The following is a 21,973-nucleotide window of genomic DNA, read 5'->3' on the forward strand; positions in this document are numbered from 1 at the left end:
GAAATCTTTGAGAATACACATAAAACTCAAAGCACAGGACACCACTCAGGGACCAAGCCTGAGCAAGAGTTTCTGCCACTTTTACCAAGGCAGGATCACCATCAACCACCAGTTCTTGACTGTAACCTCTCACAGTCCCCACCAATGAAGAAAGTATACATTTCTAACTTAATCCAGACTACCACGTGGTAAAGCCATCTGGGAGGATATTTTGAAGGAAACAGATGGACAAGGAAGAGATTCCTCTGAATGTAGTATAAGATTTACATTATCCTCCATGAACTTCGATGTAGTCCCCATGTTTATATAATTTATCACTATTTCCTTAGACAGCTCACATTAGAAAGCCTGCATGAGCTCATGTTCTGAATCTGAACCTCCCTACTTTAAAGGGAAATTAGGTACTATAAAAAGAAATCAGAGAAAGGCAACCAGATCTGAGTGAAACCCAGCAGCATTAAGTTCTGGATCATCGTAGGAATTACACTGTTTTATCTCTCCTTCTTTCAGCCTCAGGAAGACACTGTCATGAGCATTTGCTCACAGTGATTAATTTTTGTTCCTTGCCATGCATCTATAACAGCAAAACTGCAATGGTATGGTACTGTAAGCGTGAGAGCAGGGCCTGTTAAAACCAGGAAGGGCTGAAGAGAAGTTCAGTAATTTGACTGAACAGCCTTTCCTCTAAGGATTAAAACCAGAAATGTTGTCTATGTAAAGACATGGCATATAAATAAGGTGTTCCTTTACTAGTCAGTTGTGGTAACTGGAGAGATCTAAACAGCCTTCTCTCTCCTTTCCTGCATTCTTCTGTGCCACCTTGCTTTCTGCACAAACATTTCCATTACTAATGGGAATGTCAAAGGGCTTTCTTTCTCTGTTTCTGCCTACAGAAATGCTGCTGAGGGACCACTGCAGCAGTGGTAGCACCCAGCTGGTTGACACACTCTATAGCATCCCTACCAGAATCACTGCTTCAGGAAATGGTCAGGAAATTCCATATGGGGAATGCTAGTGCTTCAGTTCAAATGCCTATATCATTTTGCCATCAATTAAATCTGTCATTACTTTGTTCTGCTACAAAGCAACAGAGTCCAGGTACCCTTTTAGTCCTCCTGCACCCCAACCCAGCTTCAGTCCCAGGTATTTCTTCCTCTCTTGCACCCAGTGTTGCAAAAAAAACACTTGCGGGAGTCAGTGCCTGGGGAGGTTGGAAACCTGGCAGCACTACAAGGCCATTGGCAGCAATGGTTTCTGCTAGGCTAGGCTAGAGCCATCAGCTCTAGATGCCTTCCTCCTGCTGACCTCAGTGGAATTGAGCTCTGATGCATACCAGAGGAAAAGGCAACATTAACAGCCTCCCGGGAGTCTCTGCCTCCTGGATTTGGTCTCCTCTCTGCAGGTTTAGCAGGGTTTAGCCTTCCTGTCTCTCAGATGCCACAGAGGAGATAGCTGGCTTTGTGTCCACTGGCAGATTTACTACCATGGTATAGTAGGAATAGCCTGATTGTAGCAGTAACATTGGAAGGATATAAACAAGACAAGGAGAAAAAATATCTTCTATTAGAACAACTTGGTGTGTTCTGAATTCTGGGGTGTAGTCAGATCATACATAGTAAGTCACTGGGGAATTAGGCTGTGTGTTTTGCATAAGCTGGCCTAACAAAAGACATTACCTCTCCTTGCAAAACTAGACCTTACTTGAAAGTACTACTACAGTCATCCCGTGTGTTACCTCCACCATTCAGAGACATTAATATTATTAACTGTTGTGGACATACACTTGAGAGAGCTAGAAAATTACAGCCTGAAAAATATTCCAGGCCGGAGCTTCTCAGTTCTGTTCCCAGGCTGATAGGCTGGTCTAGCTGAAGGCCGGGGAGAATTTCTCCCAGGATGATAACTTGGTCAAAATAGAGAGGAATTAATAACAAAGATTGAACACCTGTTGTCGTGCGTGACAAGGCCCTGGGAAAGAGGTGTCTTCTGTCTGAATCAATCATCTTTTTCTGCCCTTGGAGTTGCGAGTCATTCTATTTAAGCAAGTGTGTTTCTGAATAAAATTTTTCTCTCTTTCCGATCATGAAAGAAGACCATGTAGCTGTATGTTTTATTTCCACTGCATCTAAAGGGTTAATACCCCTTTCCACAGCTACAAACTGTGCCATGGATTCATCATTGCTGCAACTGTATTGATTTCTTTTGTAGAAATCTGATTCCTGCACGTGCTTTGGAGACTTACATAATTTTACCCCTTCAACTCATGGCCAGGATGTTTTCTGTTTCGTATGCAATGGCTCCTAATTCAGATTGCAGTTAATATTATGACAACGTACACTGTATAATAATGCATTAGAACCATAAGGTGGAAAAATGAAAGTATTATTCCTTTCTAAAAGCAGGCCTCTTTCCAGAAGAGCAATGGACCCTTTATACTCTTGACTCAGCAATCATTCATTTACATGCAGGTACAGTGGCACAGCCCATGGACTCTGCTGAGCAGTGATGGACTTCATTCGATGGCCAGAGGTTTTTCTCTGTTGGTGCACATATAACAAAATGTTAGAGTTACATTCTTGTAGTTTTTAACACAGGGCAGGCTGGGAGAAGACAATGAAGTGGATTGTAACTGCAGTGTTTGACTGGTTTCATGGCACCTTGTGGTTTGCATTTTTTTCAAAGTATTAAAAAAAGAATAATACTACTCAACACAAAAAGTTCCAGTGTTAGTCTTTATGATGCATCCAGTCTAGTTACCAAGTTCAACCTATTATATTTTGAGGGTTTAGAGAATCCTTTAGTGTGACAAAGCAGAGCGATACAGAGTCCCCAAACAGTGCAGAGGAGAGCCCCTTTATTGCAAAAAACCATGCCTTTTTAGCAGTTATCAGTTTATGTCATTTTAAGGTGCAACAAGCCCAAGCCAACCAACCACCAGACACCACGATGTGGACACGTGGCAGTCACACAGCACATCTCTCACATCTCTCTACTCCTATTCCAGCTGAGTCACTCCCATAGTTCCCTTCTACTTAGCCTAAGTAGCAGGCCTGAGCCATGATTTTACAAAGGTAACAAGGTTTTTATTTTATAAGGCTTTACCTATATGCAACACTTTAGAAAAGTAGAGAGATGGGTTTCATGCATATGCCCCTCCTTGCTGTAATGCAGTTCCTACCTATCCACATTCAGGAAACACAGAGATATTTATTACATACTGGACTCACACCATGGAAATGTGCATGTGTGTCTGCAATATCATTGCAAGGTGACCAATACAGAAAGAAAACAATTCTGAGCAGGCACTGTCCACTGCTTCCTCCTCTCCTTCCCAAGGGCCACAGCATGAATTGTTCCGGTGGTTGTGCTCAGCAAGCCAATAGCTGTCCCCCAGTTCATATGATTGATGCATTTCCCTTCTTTCTTTACAGTAAGAGAGGCCAGCTGAATGAATTTCTGAAAAATTATTTCACTTAAAGCAGTCTAAAAAATTTAAATTAGCTTTTCTTACCTGAGCAGGCTTCTTTTGAACCACTTGTTGAGGCTGAAAAGTAAAACAAAGGCACAGTGAGAAACAAAATTAAGTGAGAGCACTTAATTATGATCTTATGAACACTAGGAAAAATGTTTTCAGCAACAGAAATAAAACATAGGAAAAGCCCACCTTCAGAAATGGAGAGATGAATGTACCCAGCTCTCACACCCAGCCTCTCCTACACCTATTTACAACTTTTCTCTGAAGTCTTTGTACTACTGTGGATGAAGAGAAGTATGTTAAGTTTGTACAATTAAAACCAAGGTGAAATCTAATTTAGCATGTTACATCTTTCAGCTCTTCTATGGTACTGATGCTTTAATTTATCAGACCATGAGAGTGACTCGATTTTGTTGTCACCACTGCTGCTGCTCTTTTACAACACTCTCAGCTGTGAGTGGAGTGCCCTGCTGTGGGGAAGCCCTCCCTATTCATCACGAGCAGGGTCAAAGCTCTGGCAGAGAGGTGAAGGATACATAACCATTCCTGAGCCACAGCTTCCCACTTGACCAAAGCTACCCTTGCTAAATCAAGGAGACTGGGATGGCCAGTGGTTCCAGCCCTTGGAAATTCTGGTTTGAGACCTTCACCTGTGTGAAAGTGATGCTATACTGACCCTTTCAAGCCTATTGGTGTGATTACAGGGATACCCATCACTGGCCAGGTTGTGTGTGTCCACCTGCCTGTGCAGGACCTGGTGGCACCACCACAGATTCTCAGCAAGTCTCTCTCCTGGCAGGGTCCACTCAGGACTGGGAAACACAGTCCTCACATGAGTCAGGAGACCCACCAAGGTGGCAGTGTGCTTCATCCCTACCTGGGAGAAGAGGAGTACCAATTAAGGAACAAAGACAGACGTGCTTAAATTATACCAGCACTGCCCAGATGATGGGATGACCCCTGTGGGTGCCAGGCGCAGCATGAAACAATAAGACCACAGATAAATCATGAAGTCCTGACACAGAAATGACAAAAAGGCTTTTCTTACTTCAGTGGGACAAAGTTGCTGCCTGACCCCCTCCTCCAGACATTCTGTTTTTAAAGTCTATGAATCGCATCCAATGATTTTATTCCTGCCCTTCCTTTCTGCTTTTTCCTAATCCCAGCCACGATTTTAGTGCCTTTCTTGGCCAGAAGCCAACATGCCATCCCTCTGCACAGCCAAAAACCTAATTTTCATGACAGTGTAGTAGGAAATAACTGGAGTATTTCTGAATAAGCAGTTTAGTGTAGCTGGCCTTTCAGAGCAATATTTCAGTGGGAAGGATCAATGAAAATGTAAATTAAATGTAACTGATTAAAATCAGGCTGCCCACCAAAAGTATCCCATTTTAACAAGAGATGCTTTCTTTATTTTCAGTCTTTTTGTAACTCAGTGGAATCCTACTGCTCTTATATTTTTGTATATAACAGTATACAAGTTCTGCTTTCAAATAAATGTGAGAGGAAAGAAACTATGTGATGACTGAGTCTGTCTTTAAACTTCAGGGTGGACCCTTTCCTTTGCCATTAAATTCCCTTGAAATGGAGAAGCTATTATCAAGGCACACATTTTATTGATGCTTTCTCCAGGTGGACTGCAGGCCCTGAAGTCATTAATGGACATTTGCTGCTCTTGGACCAAGGAATGATTTATTTTAAAGGAATCTCTCATAATTACAGAACTCATTGAGCTGTTCTGTACACTGCCAATAGTGTTTTTTTCATTTTATTTTCTTTTTTCTCGCCTATTGATTACACCTGTACCTGTGTCTACTCCCAAACCACATGAAAGCCACAGATATTTTTAGAGGCTGACTGTTTTCTCCAGCTCAGAAATCCCCCAAATATATTTGGCCGTGCATTCTATGTTCATGTGACTCTCACTCACTGTAGCTCAATGAAATCTTCTGAAAGAGCTGCCAACTCACCATATTTTCCATGAATTAGGTCCTGACACTTCAATGAGAGGAAAGACAATATCTGAAACAAGGCCAACTCTGGCTTTCTGCCTAGTATGTGTCACAGTAATTCTACCAGCTGCCCTTCTGCACAGCAGTTCATACTTTTTAGACCACCAAAAAGCCCATTGAATACTTTCAGTGATGGCTGGGGCTTGGGCTGCCAGCATGTCTTCCCAGCCTCTGGCACCATGTGGCTTTGGACTGGACCTTGAAAGTTTTTTTGCATGTGTTTGTTTTGTTTTGTTATTTTTATGAATGGCTTCCACAGGGGACTCTGATTCTAGCACAACCCTATCCAGCCATTCATAAAAAACAGAGGGAAAATATTGTACTTCACACAGTTGGAAACTGTCTCTGATACTAACCAAGGCTTTCAAAAATTTTAGTCATTCAAGACCTTTGCTATCATAGTGCTTCATGTCGAGAGGTCCTTGGCAGTGCTTGCTTACTGCTGGCTAGGTTTGCACTGGACTTGGGATCTGGAGTTCAGGAGATATTATGCTTGCTCCTTTAAACGGAAGAAGCTTAGCTATGCAAGCCCAGAAGCAGGGCTCAGTCCCTCAGCCACTATTAGTGGCACACACCACTGCCATACTGGGAGCTGTGCCCACTCATGTCACATTGAGGGCTCCAGCTTGTGGCAGCTGAATCACTCCAAGTGCAAAATTTCAAAGGCATTGCTTTTCCTGCTTCAGCCTGGCTGAGTGATGAAGATGGTTGGACACACACATCCAGTAAGGTCCAGTTCTGTGAGGACTAGTGCCTGCTCACTGAGGTCACCCAGACCAGAAGAACCGAGGTATTCAGGAATAATAATACATTTCCCAAGCACTCCTCTAATCTCTTTAACGTTTGTGGATGTGATGCCTTTGGAACCACTGTGACACACTGTATATACTAATGCTTCAACTTGCTAAACTTGGTGTTTACTGAGTTAAAAGGTCTTTTCAGGGCTTTGAGAGTGACACAAGTGCTGTATCTGCATGTTCAGTTAACTGGAAAGAATGACAATTTGCCTTGGTCATGGAAAAGACTGGAACTATAAGACAGCCATGGACAAGTGATTGCTAAGGCAAAAAAATATTAATTTAAAACTTGAGGACAATATTCCTAGCTTTGAACAGAAAAACCCCACATAATGTCTGAAAAGGAGAATATACAAAATTTTGATGGTTTTATCTTTGCTGTAAGTTTTTAATGTTACAAGCCCAGCAGTTAATCTTTTACACTTCTGCCACCCCTCCTCTGTCACACATCCCTCATTTTTTTTTAAATTTATTTTCAAATTCTGTTACTTCATGCCATATATGTATCCTTATAGCTTACACTGGTCAAACAATTTATTTGCTTTCTATATGAGAACAAAAGAAGAGCTGCATGTGATGAGCTCATATTCATCTTGTACCAGCAGTCTAAAGTCATATCAAATTCGTCACACTTCTCATTCACAGAAATTCTTTTTACCCTGTGACTTTTCCTAGTTTTATAAAGCTAAGGAAAGCAAATGGAAGGTTAAGGGTAAATCTATATCAACTAGTATGAGCAATGATGGAACACATTGTTAATGATCAGAAATAAAAGCATTGGCTTGAATGCATTATTCCTCCCTGACTGCTATGCCTGAAGCTCCGAGGGTATGCTGCACACAAATGGTGCTCTTAGATTTTCTGTTCGTGTCTTCTGCTTCAAATTGAGTGTTATGAAGATGCCTGATTCATGCCTTTTGGCAACAGTGACTTTTTTTTCCAACAGCTTGACACAGATAAGAGATTTGCATGGAGGTAGCTCTGCTGGGGAGACTAAATGGCCATGATAGAAACTAACACCCAGTTAGGACGACATTTATAGTGCTGACAGCTCAGTGTTGTGCAGAGATTATTAAAATAATTTCATAGGTCATCCAAACACTTGTAGTTCTAAATTTAAAGATGAGTAAAACCATATTTGGTCTTTTTGTCTACATACCCTTGAAAAATCAGGAAGCTCATACTATCCCAGTTGAAACCAATATAATCCAAAATAAATCATATCTTACAAGCAGTTTCATATGACAGCAGAGTAACTACCATTCAGCCCTACAGCTTTAATTGGTTTGAGTCCAGCCTTTCTCTCCTCTTCCAGCATAGAATGATACAGTGCTGGGACCAGGGGCCCACATAGACTTCCAGGAAAACCTCATCTTCCAGCAAAAGCCACTTGCAGCTTCCTGATCATAAGCAGAAATCTTCCCGAAATTGCATGGGATGATGTGCCTGCCATTCACTCCTCAGGTTCAGGTATGCTCACAACTTGACTTAGTGATAATCTCCCTTTTGAGGCAGTAGCAGAACTGCTTTTTTATCCCCACAGTAGTGAGGTGACTTGTGTTTTGGAAGCACAGGTCATGAATTCTCCTACCTCCATTACATGTTTGCAGTCAACTGGCAACTGTAGTATCCGTGTATGCACACTGCTGTAGGTCATTAGAATCTAATAGCAAAACCATCTGGCCCTTAGAGTTCAAAGGAGATTTCACAGTTCTCTGTGCAGTCTCATAAATGAGGCTAATAGGAATCTGTGGAGAATTCTGGCAAAATCTGTGAAACTATTCTTTATTTTCTATCCTACTCGGCACTCCTCTGAGTTTTTAATACAAAATCAAATAATTGCAAAAATATTTATTAGCTTTTAAACTGACCTTCCCTTACTGATGCTGGAAAAGTCTGCAACATGTCAGAAGCTGCACCGGTTAATCGATGACAAAGAGTATTTCTATTCCACTTGTTGGGGAAAACAGAGAGTATCAGAGTTTTCCAAGTACACAGAGTGACTTTTAATAGTTATTTGACTGGCATTAAAATTTTATATTTAAATTTATATTTATATTTAAATTTTATATTTTGGCAAATTCGAAGCACACTGCTTCAAATGACTCTTTTAGTAGTCTTAAAATTCAGGCAGTGGCGCATACATCCGATTAGGTATGTATATATCCAATAGAAGTCAAGAAACTGACTTCATCAGGATTAGGATTTCATATATTTTGTTTACAGAAAGCTACCTTCACTACAAAATATCTGTAAGCTGCTTCATTTTGAATGGTTTCACATTCTGAGAGGAATAAAACAGTGAAAGAAATGTATTTAAAAATCCTATTTTGTTTTCTTTTATGATCACATAATCCATTATTTCTCAGTTGTTTGACCCAACCTTACTCCCACCATTACAGATCATGACAAATACAAATTTAATGGTTAGAACAGGAAGGGAAAACCCATAATTTTTATTCATCTGCTAGCTGAACTGTTAGTTCAAGCACAATATTCCAGTGAATTTATCGAGGATATAATCAAAATTCAAAGCACAGCAGCTGTTAGTTACGTATTCTTCATAGATCTTATTAATTTTTATAATGTTTCAGCCAGTATTACTTATATTTCCATAAAATATTTAGGGCAGTGCAGCTTATGAAATATCCATTTAATGGGCCTTGTATCTATATTTCAATACAATAAGCAAAGTTTAAATTTGTGTTCTCATCTAAAATCAATACAGTTCAGCAGAAGGATCTGCTGCTGCTGACTGCTCTTCTTCAGAGTCACTGTTGCTCTGTGGGGTTTCCCTGTTACTTCATTATCATCTGTCACACACTTGATAAGCTTTCCTGATGCATTTTGCTTAAGTTTAGTTTGGCACCCTCTGCATTTTGCTGCTAAAATATTAAAAAGCATTTTCTGTCTTTCCGAATAATTCTAGCACATAGTTCAGCATTGAGATTTCCTTGATACACACCTACAGAAACATGAGCTGGCTCTTTTGTCTGGCAAACTTCATATGTGGCTGTCTATTTATAACTCCCTACACAGACAGACTATTGAGAAAACCAGTGGGGAGGTTTCAGTTATTCATAGCTACAGCACAGAGAAGAAACCTTACATTTTAGTAGACAGAAATAAATTATAAATTATTTGCAAAGGAACCAAGCCCTCATTATTCAGGGATAAACTGATCAGAAACTACTTAGCTTTATACCTTGCAGACCTGTCCAGACAAATAACTATTGTGCAACTGTTTATCTCCAGACTATCTTGTCTGTTTGGATACAGCAACTCCTAGTGCATGTCCACCATGCATTTCTCTTGGCCCATGTGGTAATGATATTTGGTCACTGCTGAACAGGCTAGATTTGAATTGATGAACTAGAGGTGGAAAGCACTGTATCACATTACAATCTGGTTTCAACTTTGGTTTTAGAGTCTTCTTTCTCTTCTTACTCAGGCACCTCCCGCCATATGGACTGAAAATCCAGGGCAGTTTCTGCTGCAGAAGTCATTCCCACTGGAAACACTGCATGGAGAGCTGATCAGACCTGCAGGACTGTCAGCAGCGGACTCATCTCTGGACCTGACTGCCAGGAGCTCCCGAATACTCCCGAATGCACTGATCTCCAGTGAAGTTACAGAGTAAATAGCATAGGAAAGCCCCAAACAAGCTGACCTGTTGCAAAATCCACTGCTGTTTGGAAAGTGAACTCTGAACTTCAGTGGTTTTGCTCAAAATGTAACTGTTGTCATTTCCCTTTATGGCCTCTGATGTTCAGTCTTCTCAATTTTAATGTCACAAAGACATCAACTCATTCACTAACAGTGTCCTTGTGTCATTTAGAAACCTGAAATACATGCAGCCCATTTTTAACAATGTAGGCTTAGATACAAGCAATCAATTTAATTTCCGGGCCTATGAAAGCTTCTGCTAACAACAGGTCCAAGCCTAGAAACAGGAATGGACAAAGAACTGAAGTGGCAGTGATTGAAAACAAAAGGTAAACTGCTCTGCTGGGCAGACCTGGGACTACAGCAGTGTCCCAGAAATATCAGGTGGAAACTGTCCCTGGCTATACACCTCCACCACTGTGATGATGTAATGGCCACGCCACAGCCCGGATTTGTACTTCTCCTCAAGAAAGAGAATACTGATGAAAATACAGTATGCACTTGCCTTGGCCCTCAGGCACCTTCACCACTCTAGAAAGGCAGCCATTCAAGCTACCTTGAAGGTTGTAAGATTTGAGCCAAGCAGTCTGTGACTGCCCTTGGGTTTTTCCCAGTGGCAACCTGTGGCATGTCTGTTCAGTTTAGCTGCATACTACAAGAGCTGCTGCCTCCAGAGATTTGCACTTGCTTTAGTGAGACACATCTCAGCCAGAGCAGGACGGCATCAGAGTGAGCACTGTGGGAAGGCAGGTGCAGGAGACTGTGATCAGCCTAGAAAGCCTTCAGACTTCACCAACAGGAGAAAACAATCCAGTCCAGGACCTCTGACTGGCTTGTATCTATACCACCTTTCCTCCAGACTGCCTAGAAGAAAGAGTCCTGGGTTTTGCTACTTCCTTAACCACATCTGTTATGTGGCAGAGAACAAGATGGTGAAAGAGAGCAAGGTCCCAGCTGCACAGCACAGAAAACTGTAGGGCAGTGCTTGAGGCTGTCTATGTTCAGGCACTGTTTCAGCTCACTGAGCACAGACACAGCACTAGATACTGCTAGGAAGAGCTATCTGCCCCCTCATCTACACGAACTGGGATAAGGATACAAGGGATCTTAGGCAGCCATTTTTGCACAGTCATTTCTAGTCCTTCAGGGATATAATGCATCTTGTACAGAACTTACGTGCTCAGTCCCAAGCCTAGCCCTCAGCTCCTGCAGGAGCTTCCTCTTCCCATTGAACCTATTGCCACCCTGACCTCCCATTGCCCTCTGACGGCTGGTAAGGACTTTCCTCCAAAAAAAAAAAGCACACAGGGCAAGAAAGGCAAATTGCCTCTGCCTGGCTGATTTTCTGCAGCTGAGAAGCCGGCCTGAGGCATTTCTCTTGAACTTCTTTGTCTGAGCAGATCCATTTGTAGCCACATGGTTGGCTGGGGATATTTTTGTATGTCTGGGATATACAGAAGTCTGATAGCTGTCTGTCTATCGAATAGATTTGATAATTATCACTGCTTCCAGGACACTGATGCTGCTAAGAGTGTCTGTCAGAGTCCAAGCAGAGACTACTGACATTCTGGCATAACTTCATAAGGAAGTCAGTGTCCAAAATAGCAATACATTTTCCACGTACTTGAAATATACCAGGGGCTTGGTGGGGAGTTGTTGCAATTAATCCACTTCCTGGCTTGATATATTTCGGGAACATTCGGGTGTGTGGTATGTTAAATACAGTTTATGTTCTTATTTTTAAGTGAAAATTACATTCATTATGTCCAAAGGCATGATTTGTAGGTCTTTCTTGCAAAGCAGAAAAAACCTGCTCCATTCCATTGCATTTCTGGTGTGATTTTACTCATTAATAGCAATTTCATCACATGCATGATTGCAAAATCCATGCAACACAGTAATGTATTTTAAAAGACAGTAGCAAACAGCTTTTTAAAAAATCTAGCTAGAACTCATTTAATAAATGATTGCAATCTATCCTGTTGTCAATATCGTATTGTCAGCCTCTCAACAGCAGCAGAAATATGAATAGTGTCGGAGTACACATGCTTCCCTTGATCTGAGAGTGAAAAAAGGGGAAGAGAGGAAGAAAGAGATTCTGCTCTTTATAATCCTGGTGTAATTTAGGAGTTGTTCTATTTACATCCCTGAACAGACTCTGAATTTAACCAAATCTAGGAGAGAAGAATTTGACGGTAATTTTACAGGACAATTATGTGGCTGTCTACTTAAAGTTATTTAATAGCCTCTTGGAAGCTACATGTGACCTAAAGATCCTATTTGTTGCTTGGATCTAACAATATGAACATCAAACATATGTGTGTAAGGTATGCATGCAAATCCCCTGCAGATTTTTTCATAATAGTACTGAAAACTGACACCACATCAAGAATGCAGTGCCTGGAGCACCCTACTACAGCCCCACTCCCTTGTAAAACTTAATGTGATTTCTTTGCTCACAGAGCTCCTCCATCCACCACTTGGAAAGCAGCCTGCTTTTACATGTTAGGGTTGCTAGGGAAGGCTTGTGAACATTTTAGCAAATATAGGTAGTTTCAGAGAATAGGACTGATGGATATTGATTCTCAGTTCCTGAAAACTCTCCTGTAATTTGTTGCTTCTGTTGCTGAAATGCAAAATCTAATTTTTCATGCTGCAAAAACATAGCTAAACTCTCTTCTTGGGTAAATTCTGCCCTTATTTCCAGAGTCTACTGAAAGAGCTAAATGCTTCCATCTTCCAATTAGTTACATTTATTGTGCTTGGAACCTTTGTGGTTTGGGACATGCCAGAAATATACCATGGCTAGATGGTCCTGGCAGCAGAAGTGAAAGCAGCCTGCTGGTGAAAGAGAGCTGGCCTCCAAATGCTGCTGTAGTTGGCAGAGAGAGGCACACTCTGAGAAATAGGTGCACTGGGTAGATAGGAGCTTGTTTTGCAGCTGAATATAATCCACCTTAGTGAGATCAGGTATTACATCTGTACCAGATCACTTACCAGCAGCTGCAAGGTCATTCTAGCATTGGGAGAGATGTGGCCAAGGATACTCTGATACTATAGATATTGGCAGGTAAGGGTGACCATGTGGAGCAAGGTCCTTCTGCTGGTGGTCAGCAGACTGCTCCCAGGCATCTAAATATCCCCATATTCCATGGCTGTGACTGCCCAATCACAAGGAAGACTTTCTCTTGAGAAAGGACCCTGGGAACATGATAGTGTGCCTTAAGGCAAGCCCCATGGACACCAGAGGTTGCTGTGAGCCCACTGCTCTCGCAGGCCTTCCCCATGACCAGCAAAGAGGTCACCAGCGAAGGAAGGATAGCAATTGGAGGAAGGCTGAGGAAACAACAGTATTGCTTGTGCCATCATGCATACACCTAGGAGCTTCTGGAAATCTTCGGCTATTAGGGAACAGTAGTTTTGGTTGGGTTGCATAGTGGTTAAGATGCAAAGGGATGAGATGAAGGAATGAAAAGTGACAAGGAGGGATGGCAAAAAGAGTGAGACCAAACACATACTACCTTCTCTGCTTACACACAAATGGGAACAAGGTCTCTGCACTGTCATTTATGTGCAAGGAACTGAGAGGAAAACAGAAACACATTGTTCATATTTCTTTTTGTCCCAAGCTCACTAGACGGCTGTATTGTTGTCATACTTTTGGCTTCTTCCATGCTCTGAAAGCGTGTGTATGACTGACATATTTTGAGGGTTTCATGGCGTTTTTACAGAGAGCGATTGGGAAGATTGGTTAGTTAGAATCATCTTAGGTACCGGTGGGTTTTTCAAATTTTAGGATCAGATTTTTGTAGGCTTTATGGTAATGCTCCATCTTCTCAGATCACAAGAAAGGTCAACAGAAATGCAAAGGCCCTTGGACTATACTGCCCTGGAGAGTGGAGGATTCCACCCCACCTGCAAGGGTGATGACAGAAGAAACCGCAGGAAGATGTGCTCTCCTGAAGAACTCCAGCCATCTCTCAGCACAGCAATCTGTGCAGGAGAGGGTCTGCTTCAGCTTTTTGGCTGAAGGCACTGGCAACAGGATAGCCAGGATATTCACTGTTTATTGTACAAACACTTAAAAAGGGTGGGAGACAGTGATGGGATAAGGAGTTGCCCATGCCACTTTGCCTTTCATTACCTCTCAGGAACGTCTGTCTTTGGGGCTAATTTAGATGTATTTAGATAATAAATACCTGGCGTTTTCAGCCACATTTCTTCACTTTAATTTCTGCCTGCCCTTGCTGACACATACCCTTGGCAATTTGTGGTTATTTTCCTTATTCTGCACTGTGGAATTGTCCCCTATTATGGCTTTTTCTTTCCTAGATAAGCAAATACGTAGCTCATGAAAGTGATATAGTCTAGTTCTATTTTACTTAGCAAATACTAGGGGGGGGTATTTTCTTTTTTTAAAATTTATTTATTCTCTATTTAAAAGACAATGCTTTGCTGACTGTAAACTGGTTTACAACTCCAAAACACATGATTTCATGAGTCTTCCAGATGCATCATCACGGTTTCAGAGAGCTTCCTGACTGACAAGAAAGACAATTCTCATGAGATCTCCACAGTGGGATTTTATTAATAAACATTCTGTACCTCAGGGGCAACCCACCCAATAAGGAAGTTCCATATGGCTCTTGGAAGCATCAGTGTCCTCCCTCTCCTTACTCCTAAGTGTGAAGGGCCCAACTCTTGGGCTGGGATTGGTTGAATGGTCCCTTACAGACGTACTCAAGGGCTGTATGCTCAACTCTACATATGACTTAATATGTGATGACAAACCTTTCATATCCATGCTCATCCCATGACATGATGATGTCTGTGCTTGGACCAACTGACAGACATCAGATCAAATGTCTGATGAAGATCAGAATCTACATCGTTGAAGGTAAGGCACAATGAAAGGGGCCTTCAGAAAAGAGAATGAAGGATAATTTTGCACTGCTGAGAATTTTGGTAGGGAAGATCCAGCATAGGGAGCTTTACATTAACCTACTCTCCCCTAGAAAACAGTTAGCCCTTTTAAAGTTTTGCACTGTGACTTGTAGCACTGGCGGTAACACCTGGGAGTGCCCTTTTCCTCTGCATGTCTCAACCCTGATGCATTCCAACTACAAGGCTGCCAATGTCCTGGGAGTCTTCAGTGTGCGGGTGTTATGTTCCTTGAAGATGGGATGCAAAGGAACCACTGAGACTTTATGAGCAAAAGATCTAACACATTCCCTAAATAGCATCCTGTAATAAGACATACAGAAAAGAGACTGAAGACTACAGAAATAATCACAATCTGAACCTGATCTATTAGTGAATAGTAGACAATGGCAAACTTCAAGCAAAAAAACTTGGGATGTTCCTAGGCACCACCATGATGACCATGTCTGTGTATCCTCTCAACATTATCGTTCAGGTGAATTTCTTTCAGTTTTCTTTCCCTCAAGTATATTTTCCTCAGCCCTCAGTGTTCCTTTGGAAATGGAAATTAACTCATTACCAGATGATCAACGAGTCCTGTAACGCTGTGTGATGGGTCATATCCATACTACTCAGTTCAACAGAAAGGGCTTTCCTATCAAAAGCTAAGTAATAGGTAACTAAAAGCAATCACAATATTTGAAAATGCAATTTTATATTGGAATAGCCTTTTCATCTCTGCAGATCCTAAAGTGATTTTCACACTTGAAGTGACACAAGAACGTTATAAAGGGATCTGTTTCACTCTGCCCTGAAAAGTAGCCATTTCTGGGATGAGGTCTGGCAGCACTTTAACAGCACAAGAAAGTATCACTTACAGTTCAGATATGAGGTGAAGAATACCATACCCAGTGTATGCGGTAGAGAAATAGTATGTAATTATACAAACTGGACTTTGGCTAGTACACTGAGTTCAGAACCCCAGTGCCATAGGGATTCTGATGACAAGTGGTCAGGGCCTTGATTTTACATCTCATCTGAAAAGCAACACCTCCAACAGCTGGAAGTGTATATATAATCTATAATCTCATAATTATATATAATTATAATATAATCTATAATCTATAATCTATAATCTATAATCTATAATCTATAATCTATAATCTATAATCTATAATCTGATAGCCCAGAGGACACACACATCGCCAGTCACATCCTTGGTGTACAGAGAAAACAGCACATTGCTTCTGTTCTGCAGGAACATCCACATTGGAGTTCCAGAGAAATCAAACACTAGTTACAAGCAAGAAAGTTGACACAACATCTACCAAGACCAGATGCACAAAACTAGAAATCTCAAATTTGTTTGAATAATCTTAGAACAGTGGACTGAGGTGAAATCCATGTGTGAGAGCATAGGGCTGTGGCAGTAGAAGAAAATAGGTCTTAGAGGTTCTACCATGTGAGCCAATATACGTGTCTTTCAGCGATAAAGTTATATATAATGTAGGAATATGCTGCAATGCATGTTCAGAATCAATTTTAAATTAGTTATCAGTCTTTGCTTTAGAAAGGTGCTGGTTTTGAACACACTTGAAGAAACAACATTATGTACATAAGATGGATTTCACTCAAACAAGATACAAATGACACTACATGAAGTGTAGACCAGCAAACCTAATAGATTGTCTCCTTTATATGAAATCAGAAACCAAATTGTGAGTTTTGACTGACAGTAAGAGATTGTCCTATTTTCAAAGAAAATAGTTAGCAGAAACATAGGCATGTTTGCTTCTGATCTCATGTTAGAAGCTTGAATAAATGTCTGGCTGGCTTACTGGACATATAGAAGTATTAGTTAATTCAACATGCAGCTATTTTTTACTTCTTTAATAATACTAATGTTATGAATGATTACATATTATTTGCTTATGCCCTTAAAAGCAATTGAATTTAAACATTTTCTCCTACTTCCACTCTGCTGCTGCCTCTTCTGTAAAAAGAGGATTTCTGCATCTTAACCACACTCAATGCCTACAGCATTAGAAAAAAAAACAGCAACAAATATACAAAATCCAAGCCTTCTTTTGCTTATTCCTTTATTTAGTTTACTATGCTCTCACTGTTTTACTTCAATGGCTGGAGCTTGATACCATAACCATTTTCCTCAGTTAGTTCATAATATCAATTCCCCTGTAGGTCAGAAACAATACCTCAGGAAATATCACCTGATATTCAGGAATATTGCAGGAAATTTGTGTATCCACTTTGTGAAGTGTTACAGTTTTGGACTGACAAACTAACATTTATTTCATTATCCCAAAATCTTTGGATCCCTGAAAGCAAGAGAGAGAATGGGTGTCCTGGCTGGCCTCCCACTAGCTTTTCATGGTCATTAACAATCAAGAGTGAGAAGACAAACAACTCAGTACTGAAAGATGTGTGCCTCACAGGCAGCTCTCCCTGTCACCTCCTCTGGAATATGAGAGCAATTCAGCTGTTCCATCAGTCTACCCCTGCTTTGCCAGCCCTCCTTTGTAGTGGGGCTGCTGCCTGAGCACATCTTTCCCTCCTCTAAAAACAGCACTGAACAAAGGGGTAGTAGATGCAGGCAGAGGATTTATTCCTCTGAAGGAATACAGGATGCTTGAACATGGTTTCTGCGGGGAGTTTGATGTCTTCCATCTACCCTTTTATTCACTGGGTGTGAGAATGTGGTATTTTGGGACCATCAGCAGGGGAAGGAAATGTCCCCAGTTAGATGCTTGCAAGCCTTGCCACATTTGCAACAGCTGTAGCAAGTATCCCCAAAAAGACTTCAGCCTTCCAGCAGTTTTTCCCCCAGACGAGCATTTTGAGGTGACCACCAATACAAACCCCAGAAATTTCATCCCCTTAGCATTCTTAGCATAGCCATGAGGTTGGGCATGAAGAAGGAGATTTGTTTGAGGGAAACTGCAATCCTACATATTTCTGATGCATTTCTACAGTAGTAGAAGTAGGAGTACACTCAGCTTCAGCAGCCTTCCCAGCATGTCAAACTTACGTTTGGCTGTTTTGTTTTCTCCTCCCAAGCTTACACTGGTGGGGAAGAGCCACGCTGCAGAGCATAGCAGCACCTGCTTTGAGGAGCCACACCTGGGGTAGTGAGTGGTGAGGCTGCATGCTGCATACCCTCACGCATGTGTGAGGAGGCATGTCCTCAAAATGCAGGTGGCAGAGGCTTATTCACAATTGCCCATCACTTCTCCCAAGGCAATTACCTCACCATGCAGAAACACACCTAACAGTGAGCAGGAAGCAACCATGGCAGAAATATCCCTAAAAATGGCTTTATTTGTGGAGGTTCTTCCAAGTCCTGCTCCATGCTTCAGAAGGAAGCGTGACTGTGGGAACTTTCTTGCACATTTTGCTCCTACTCAGCTGACCAAATATATCCCAGAGAATTCACTTCTAGGAGAAATGCCTCGAAGCAATTTTTTGTATGATGAGTGTTTCATGACATTTATGTATTTCAAGCAGCAGCACTGGAGACTGCTGAGGGAGAGCAGTGAGTATTACTGTCTGGTTGAAAGGAAACATTATTCTCAGCTGGTTGCACGAAAGGACACAAATGAGGCACAGAGTAGGTGAGTGCCTCACCACTTCCCTAAGTCAACTGACCAGCCCCACTCATGCTGGGGGGCTGCACTGTTATGGCCAAGCTGCCCTGCTGCTGTGGAGCTTGGTGTTACACAGTGCCAGCATAATCCAGGCTCCTCTGCCATGGTGCAGGGGCAAGACTGAAAGCTGCTGCTATATCAGAAGGTCCAAGCTGTCAATGAGGCACTGGCACAAGCAGGTCCAAAGCTTTCCAAACTTGCATGAGACTGGCTTGCTCCTCTTGTCCGAGAAAAAAGTAAAGAGGCAAAAAGTCACCATTTCCTTTTCCAGATATGAGGACCATCACAAACCAGCTGAGAAGTCCCCTCTCCCGGGGAGTCCTGCCCATATATTTGGATTCAGCAGCCAGTGTCAATGGCGAGGTCTGGCTGGCAGAACTGAGCTGTGAGTTGGCACTGCCTCAGAGGCTGTTTGTACAAGGGCTGTTTCTTAAAACTCCGTACTGATAAAACTTACGACTGTGTTGAGAGATGCTCATAAAACATGGAGTCACCTCTTATTCAATTAAGGAAGCTGTCACTAAAGTTTCAAGGAGGTCTGAGCGGGTTACTCCCCTCTATGCTGTGCTGAACTCAGAAATATCAATCTGCGTGACACTTCAGATGACCTGGGCTATCAGAAATTTCAAAAGGTGAGGAACACCCCTCAACAGGAATAAGCAATGATGCACATTTGAAAATAACCCTTGTGAATACAATTAGCTATTTGGTACCCTCTCTTGCATGGAAGCTTTTGTGCTACTAAAAACCTGCCTAGAAGAGATGGAAACTAGCTGACAGTCACCTTCAGGGCTTATTTAAAAATAATTTTTCTGGTTTTAAACAGAAAAAAAGTTTAATTTTAAAACATTTATGTTCATCAATATTAATACAAAATGTAAGACATTTTATAGCCTCCACACAGGACTCCACTGTTGCTCCCTTCCCAAGAAGTCTGGTTTTGTGGCTGATGAGAACTACCAGTGGGAGGTTCAGAAATGCTGGTCCTAATATATAACACCAGAGCAAGACCTTCTGCCCTTCCTCAGACAAACTGGCTAACTACTTCAGTGAGAGTTCTGCCTGAGTAAAAATACCAGGTTTTGGCCCATTACCTTCAAATGGATAGAAAAGTTTATTTGTGGTTTGAGGTGTTTCCTCCTGTCTGACCTTTGAGTTTTCCACACTGAGCCTAAGAGGTACAAATGAAGTTCCACATGATCCCCCAGGCTGTATGTTGTTGGGGATCTCAAATTATTTCTTGAATTTTGTGACTTGAGTTTGTGCTTGCAACCCCTGCATGCACTGAGCAGAAGTAGCAGGTAGAGATGGGATGTCTTGGCAATGAGCTTTAATTGAGTTGAAAAATAATCTTTCTCTAATGCTAGCCTCTGAAGAAAAAAAGATTTCTCTAACATTCTTTAGCATTTATTCCTTCTGCTAACTATATACACTAAGATATGCAGTGTTTCTAAAAGGCTCTGACAACCTATAGATGAAAATCAGGACTGTACAGAAAAGCAGGAGTAGAAACAATAGCAAATGGCCATGCTTCTACAATTTATTTCCATGAGTTCACCGCAAAAGGACCCTCCAAAAAGCAGGCACTAAATATTCATGAGCAAATCTCAGAGCAGTCCACCAGATCCTGCAAATGTCACATGGCTGCTGCCCTGTTCATTCACCTCCTCACGTTTGAATTTCATTCATTCCTTCATTTGAGAGAAGGCCCTGCAGTTCCCCTCCATCCTCCTCAAGCCTATTTCCTTTCTAGAGAGCACCCCAGTGCTGAGGACTACAAAGCAGCCCCCCAGCTCCACTCCTTAGTGTACCCCCGCTATGGTCCTGGGGAGGGGGTCATGGAGAGGAAGTGGTTCTGACATATTTTGCTGATGTTTTAAAGCATATGGTATGAATGCTCTGAATGCCATGGAGGATTACTGTCACATGTCCTAACCCATTGCCTATCTGTTGACACAGTATCACCTTTCATATATTGCTGGTACCATTTTCCCACCAGCTCTGCTCCAAACACAGGAATTATAGGCAGAACACAAATCCAAGCAACCCTTACATGCTTAATAAACTACATAACAATCAGCCCCTGAAAAAATTCCCCTTTAAAGGAATTTTCCTTATTTTAGATCAAACACTTCCTTGGGATCCATGCTAATTTGTACTTTCCAGTGGCATAAATAAGCAACACAAAGAAAAAAACCCCAGCACATTTAAATTCAGTCAGATTTATATTTTTAAATTCTAATACATATGCTCATGTCATGGTTTGGATACTGGTAAAATTTCTGAATGAACGCAAACAAAGCAAGACATGCTTGAATGCATCCCGCCCTCTAATGCATACTTAGCATAGCTCCAGGTCACTGGATCCAGACCAATATACACCAGTTCAACAGTTGGCCTGCAAGGTTCACAGGAGTGTTGTATCTCTGTGAGTACCTCCTTCCTGCCCTCTATCTCAAACTTGTGTGTAGGTTAGTGCTCTGTATCTCAGTACACCACCGTACAGTTTGGATTTGGTTCAGGTCTTGGGCACCTCTGTCTCCTCCTCCTGCTCCACACACACTTCCAGAGATGCTTTCTCTCACTGAAGGAGAGGTAATATCAGCTTTTCATAGGAAAACTGATTACTGATATGTTAGCCTAGCATAGATTATGAAGCATTACGTTCTGGGTTTTTCATGAAGAAAATATCTTCTGAAATGAAAAAGTAGTTTCAGCTCAAAATTTAATTTTCACCTTAAATTCTATTTTCTGATGAGAATATTTCAACAGAAATATTCCTTGTCAGAAGCTAACAAGGTTTCATACTCTGCTGTAACAGCTCAGCTCTCTGTGCTTCCATTCCTGAAACCTGTGTCTTTCTCAATCTCTACACATTTTGGCTCTCAACATGGCCTGCAGGTCCATGGATGGACACTTCACTGACGAACCCCTGACAGTCCTGCTTTTATCCTCTCATCACCTAAGCAAAGACGAGGATACTTCACATTAAACCATCAGATTTGTTTGCTCACAAATAGTCTGGGCACCAGTATATTGCTGTGCTTCAGGGTTTAGACCATGTCACCACTGCAGTCCCCAAATGCCCTACAGCTAGAGTGGTCTATGGGGGCTGTATGAGGTGTCTGTGGGGGCATCATCCTACTTGTGAGTCATTTATTTACATCAAATTATCCAAAGCAGCCATAGAAACTAAAGGAGAACGGAGAAAATTTTAAAAGTGGATTAGTGTCATTTGACATCTTCATCCTTGTTTTTCAAGGTGTCTGACAAGCATTACAGGCCCATAAACCAGACGGAATCTTCCCTTGCAGGCTTCCTGTGTTATGACTATCTATTAGGAGAATGTTCGCATCCTTTTCTGCTGATGACTACTATATACAGGACATTAGATGTGTGAATCCAGGATCTAAAAATGTATTGTACAGGTATTTTTTTTTA

At 41.6% G+C, this 21,973-nt stretch overlaps 1 protein-coding gene across 1 annotated transcript in view; it reads right to left on the bottom strand.

The window, feature by feature from the left end:
* HMGA2 (high mobility group AT-hook 2) overlaps positions 1–21,973 on the bottom strand; it is a 116,086-nt gene that overhangs the window by 22,358 nt on the left and 71,755 nt on the right. The window contains exon 4 of the mRNA XM_014888570.2: positions 3,512–3,544. Within this exon, the coding sequence (XP_014744056.1) occupies positions 3,512–3,544 (33 nt within the window). The remainder of the gene's footprint in view (positions 1–3,511; positions 3,545–21,973) is intronic.

Source organism: Sturnus vulgaris, chromosome 5 (assembly GCF_052056855.1).
Source record: "Sturnus vulgaris isolate bStuVul1 chromosome 5, bStuVul1.hap1, whole genome shotgun sequence".
In the NCBI taxonomy this organism is placed as follows: Eukaryota; Metazoa; Chordata; class Aves; order Passeriformes; family Sturnidae; genus Sturnus; species Sturnus vulgaris.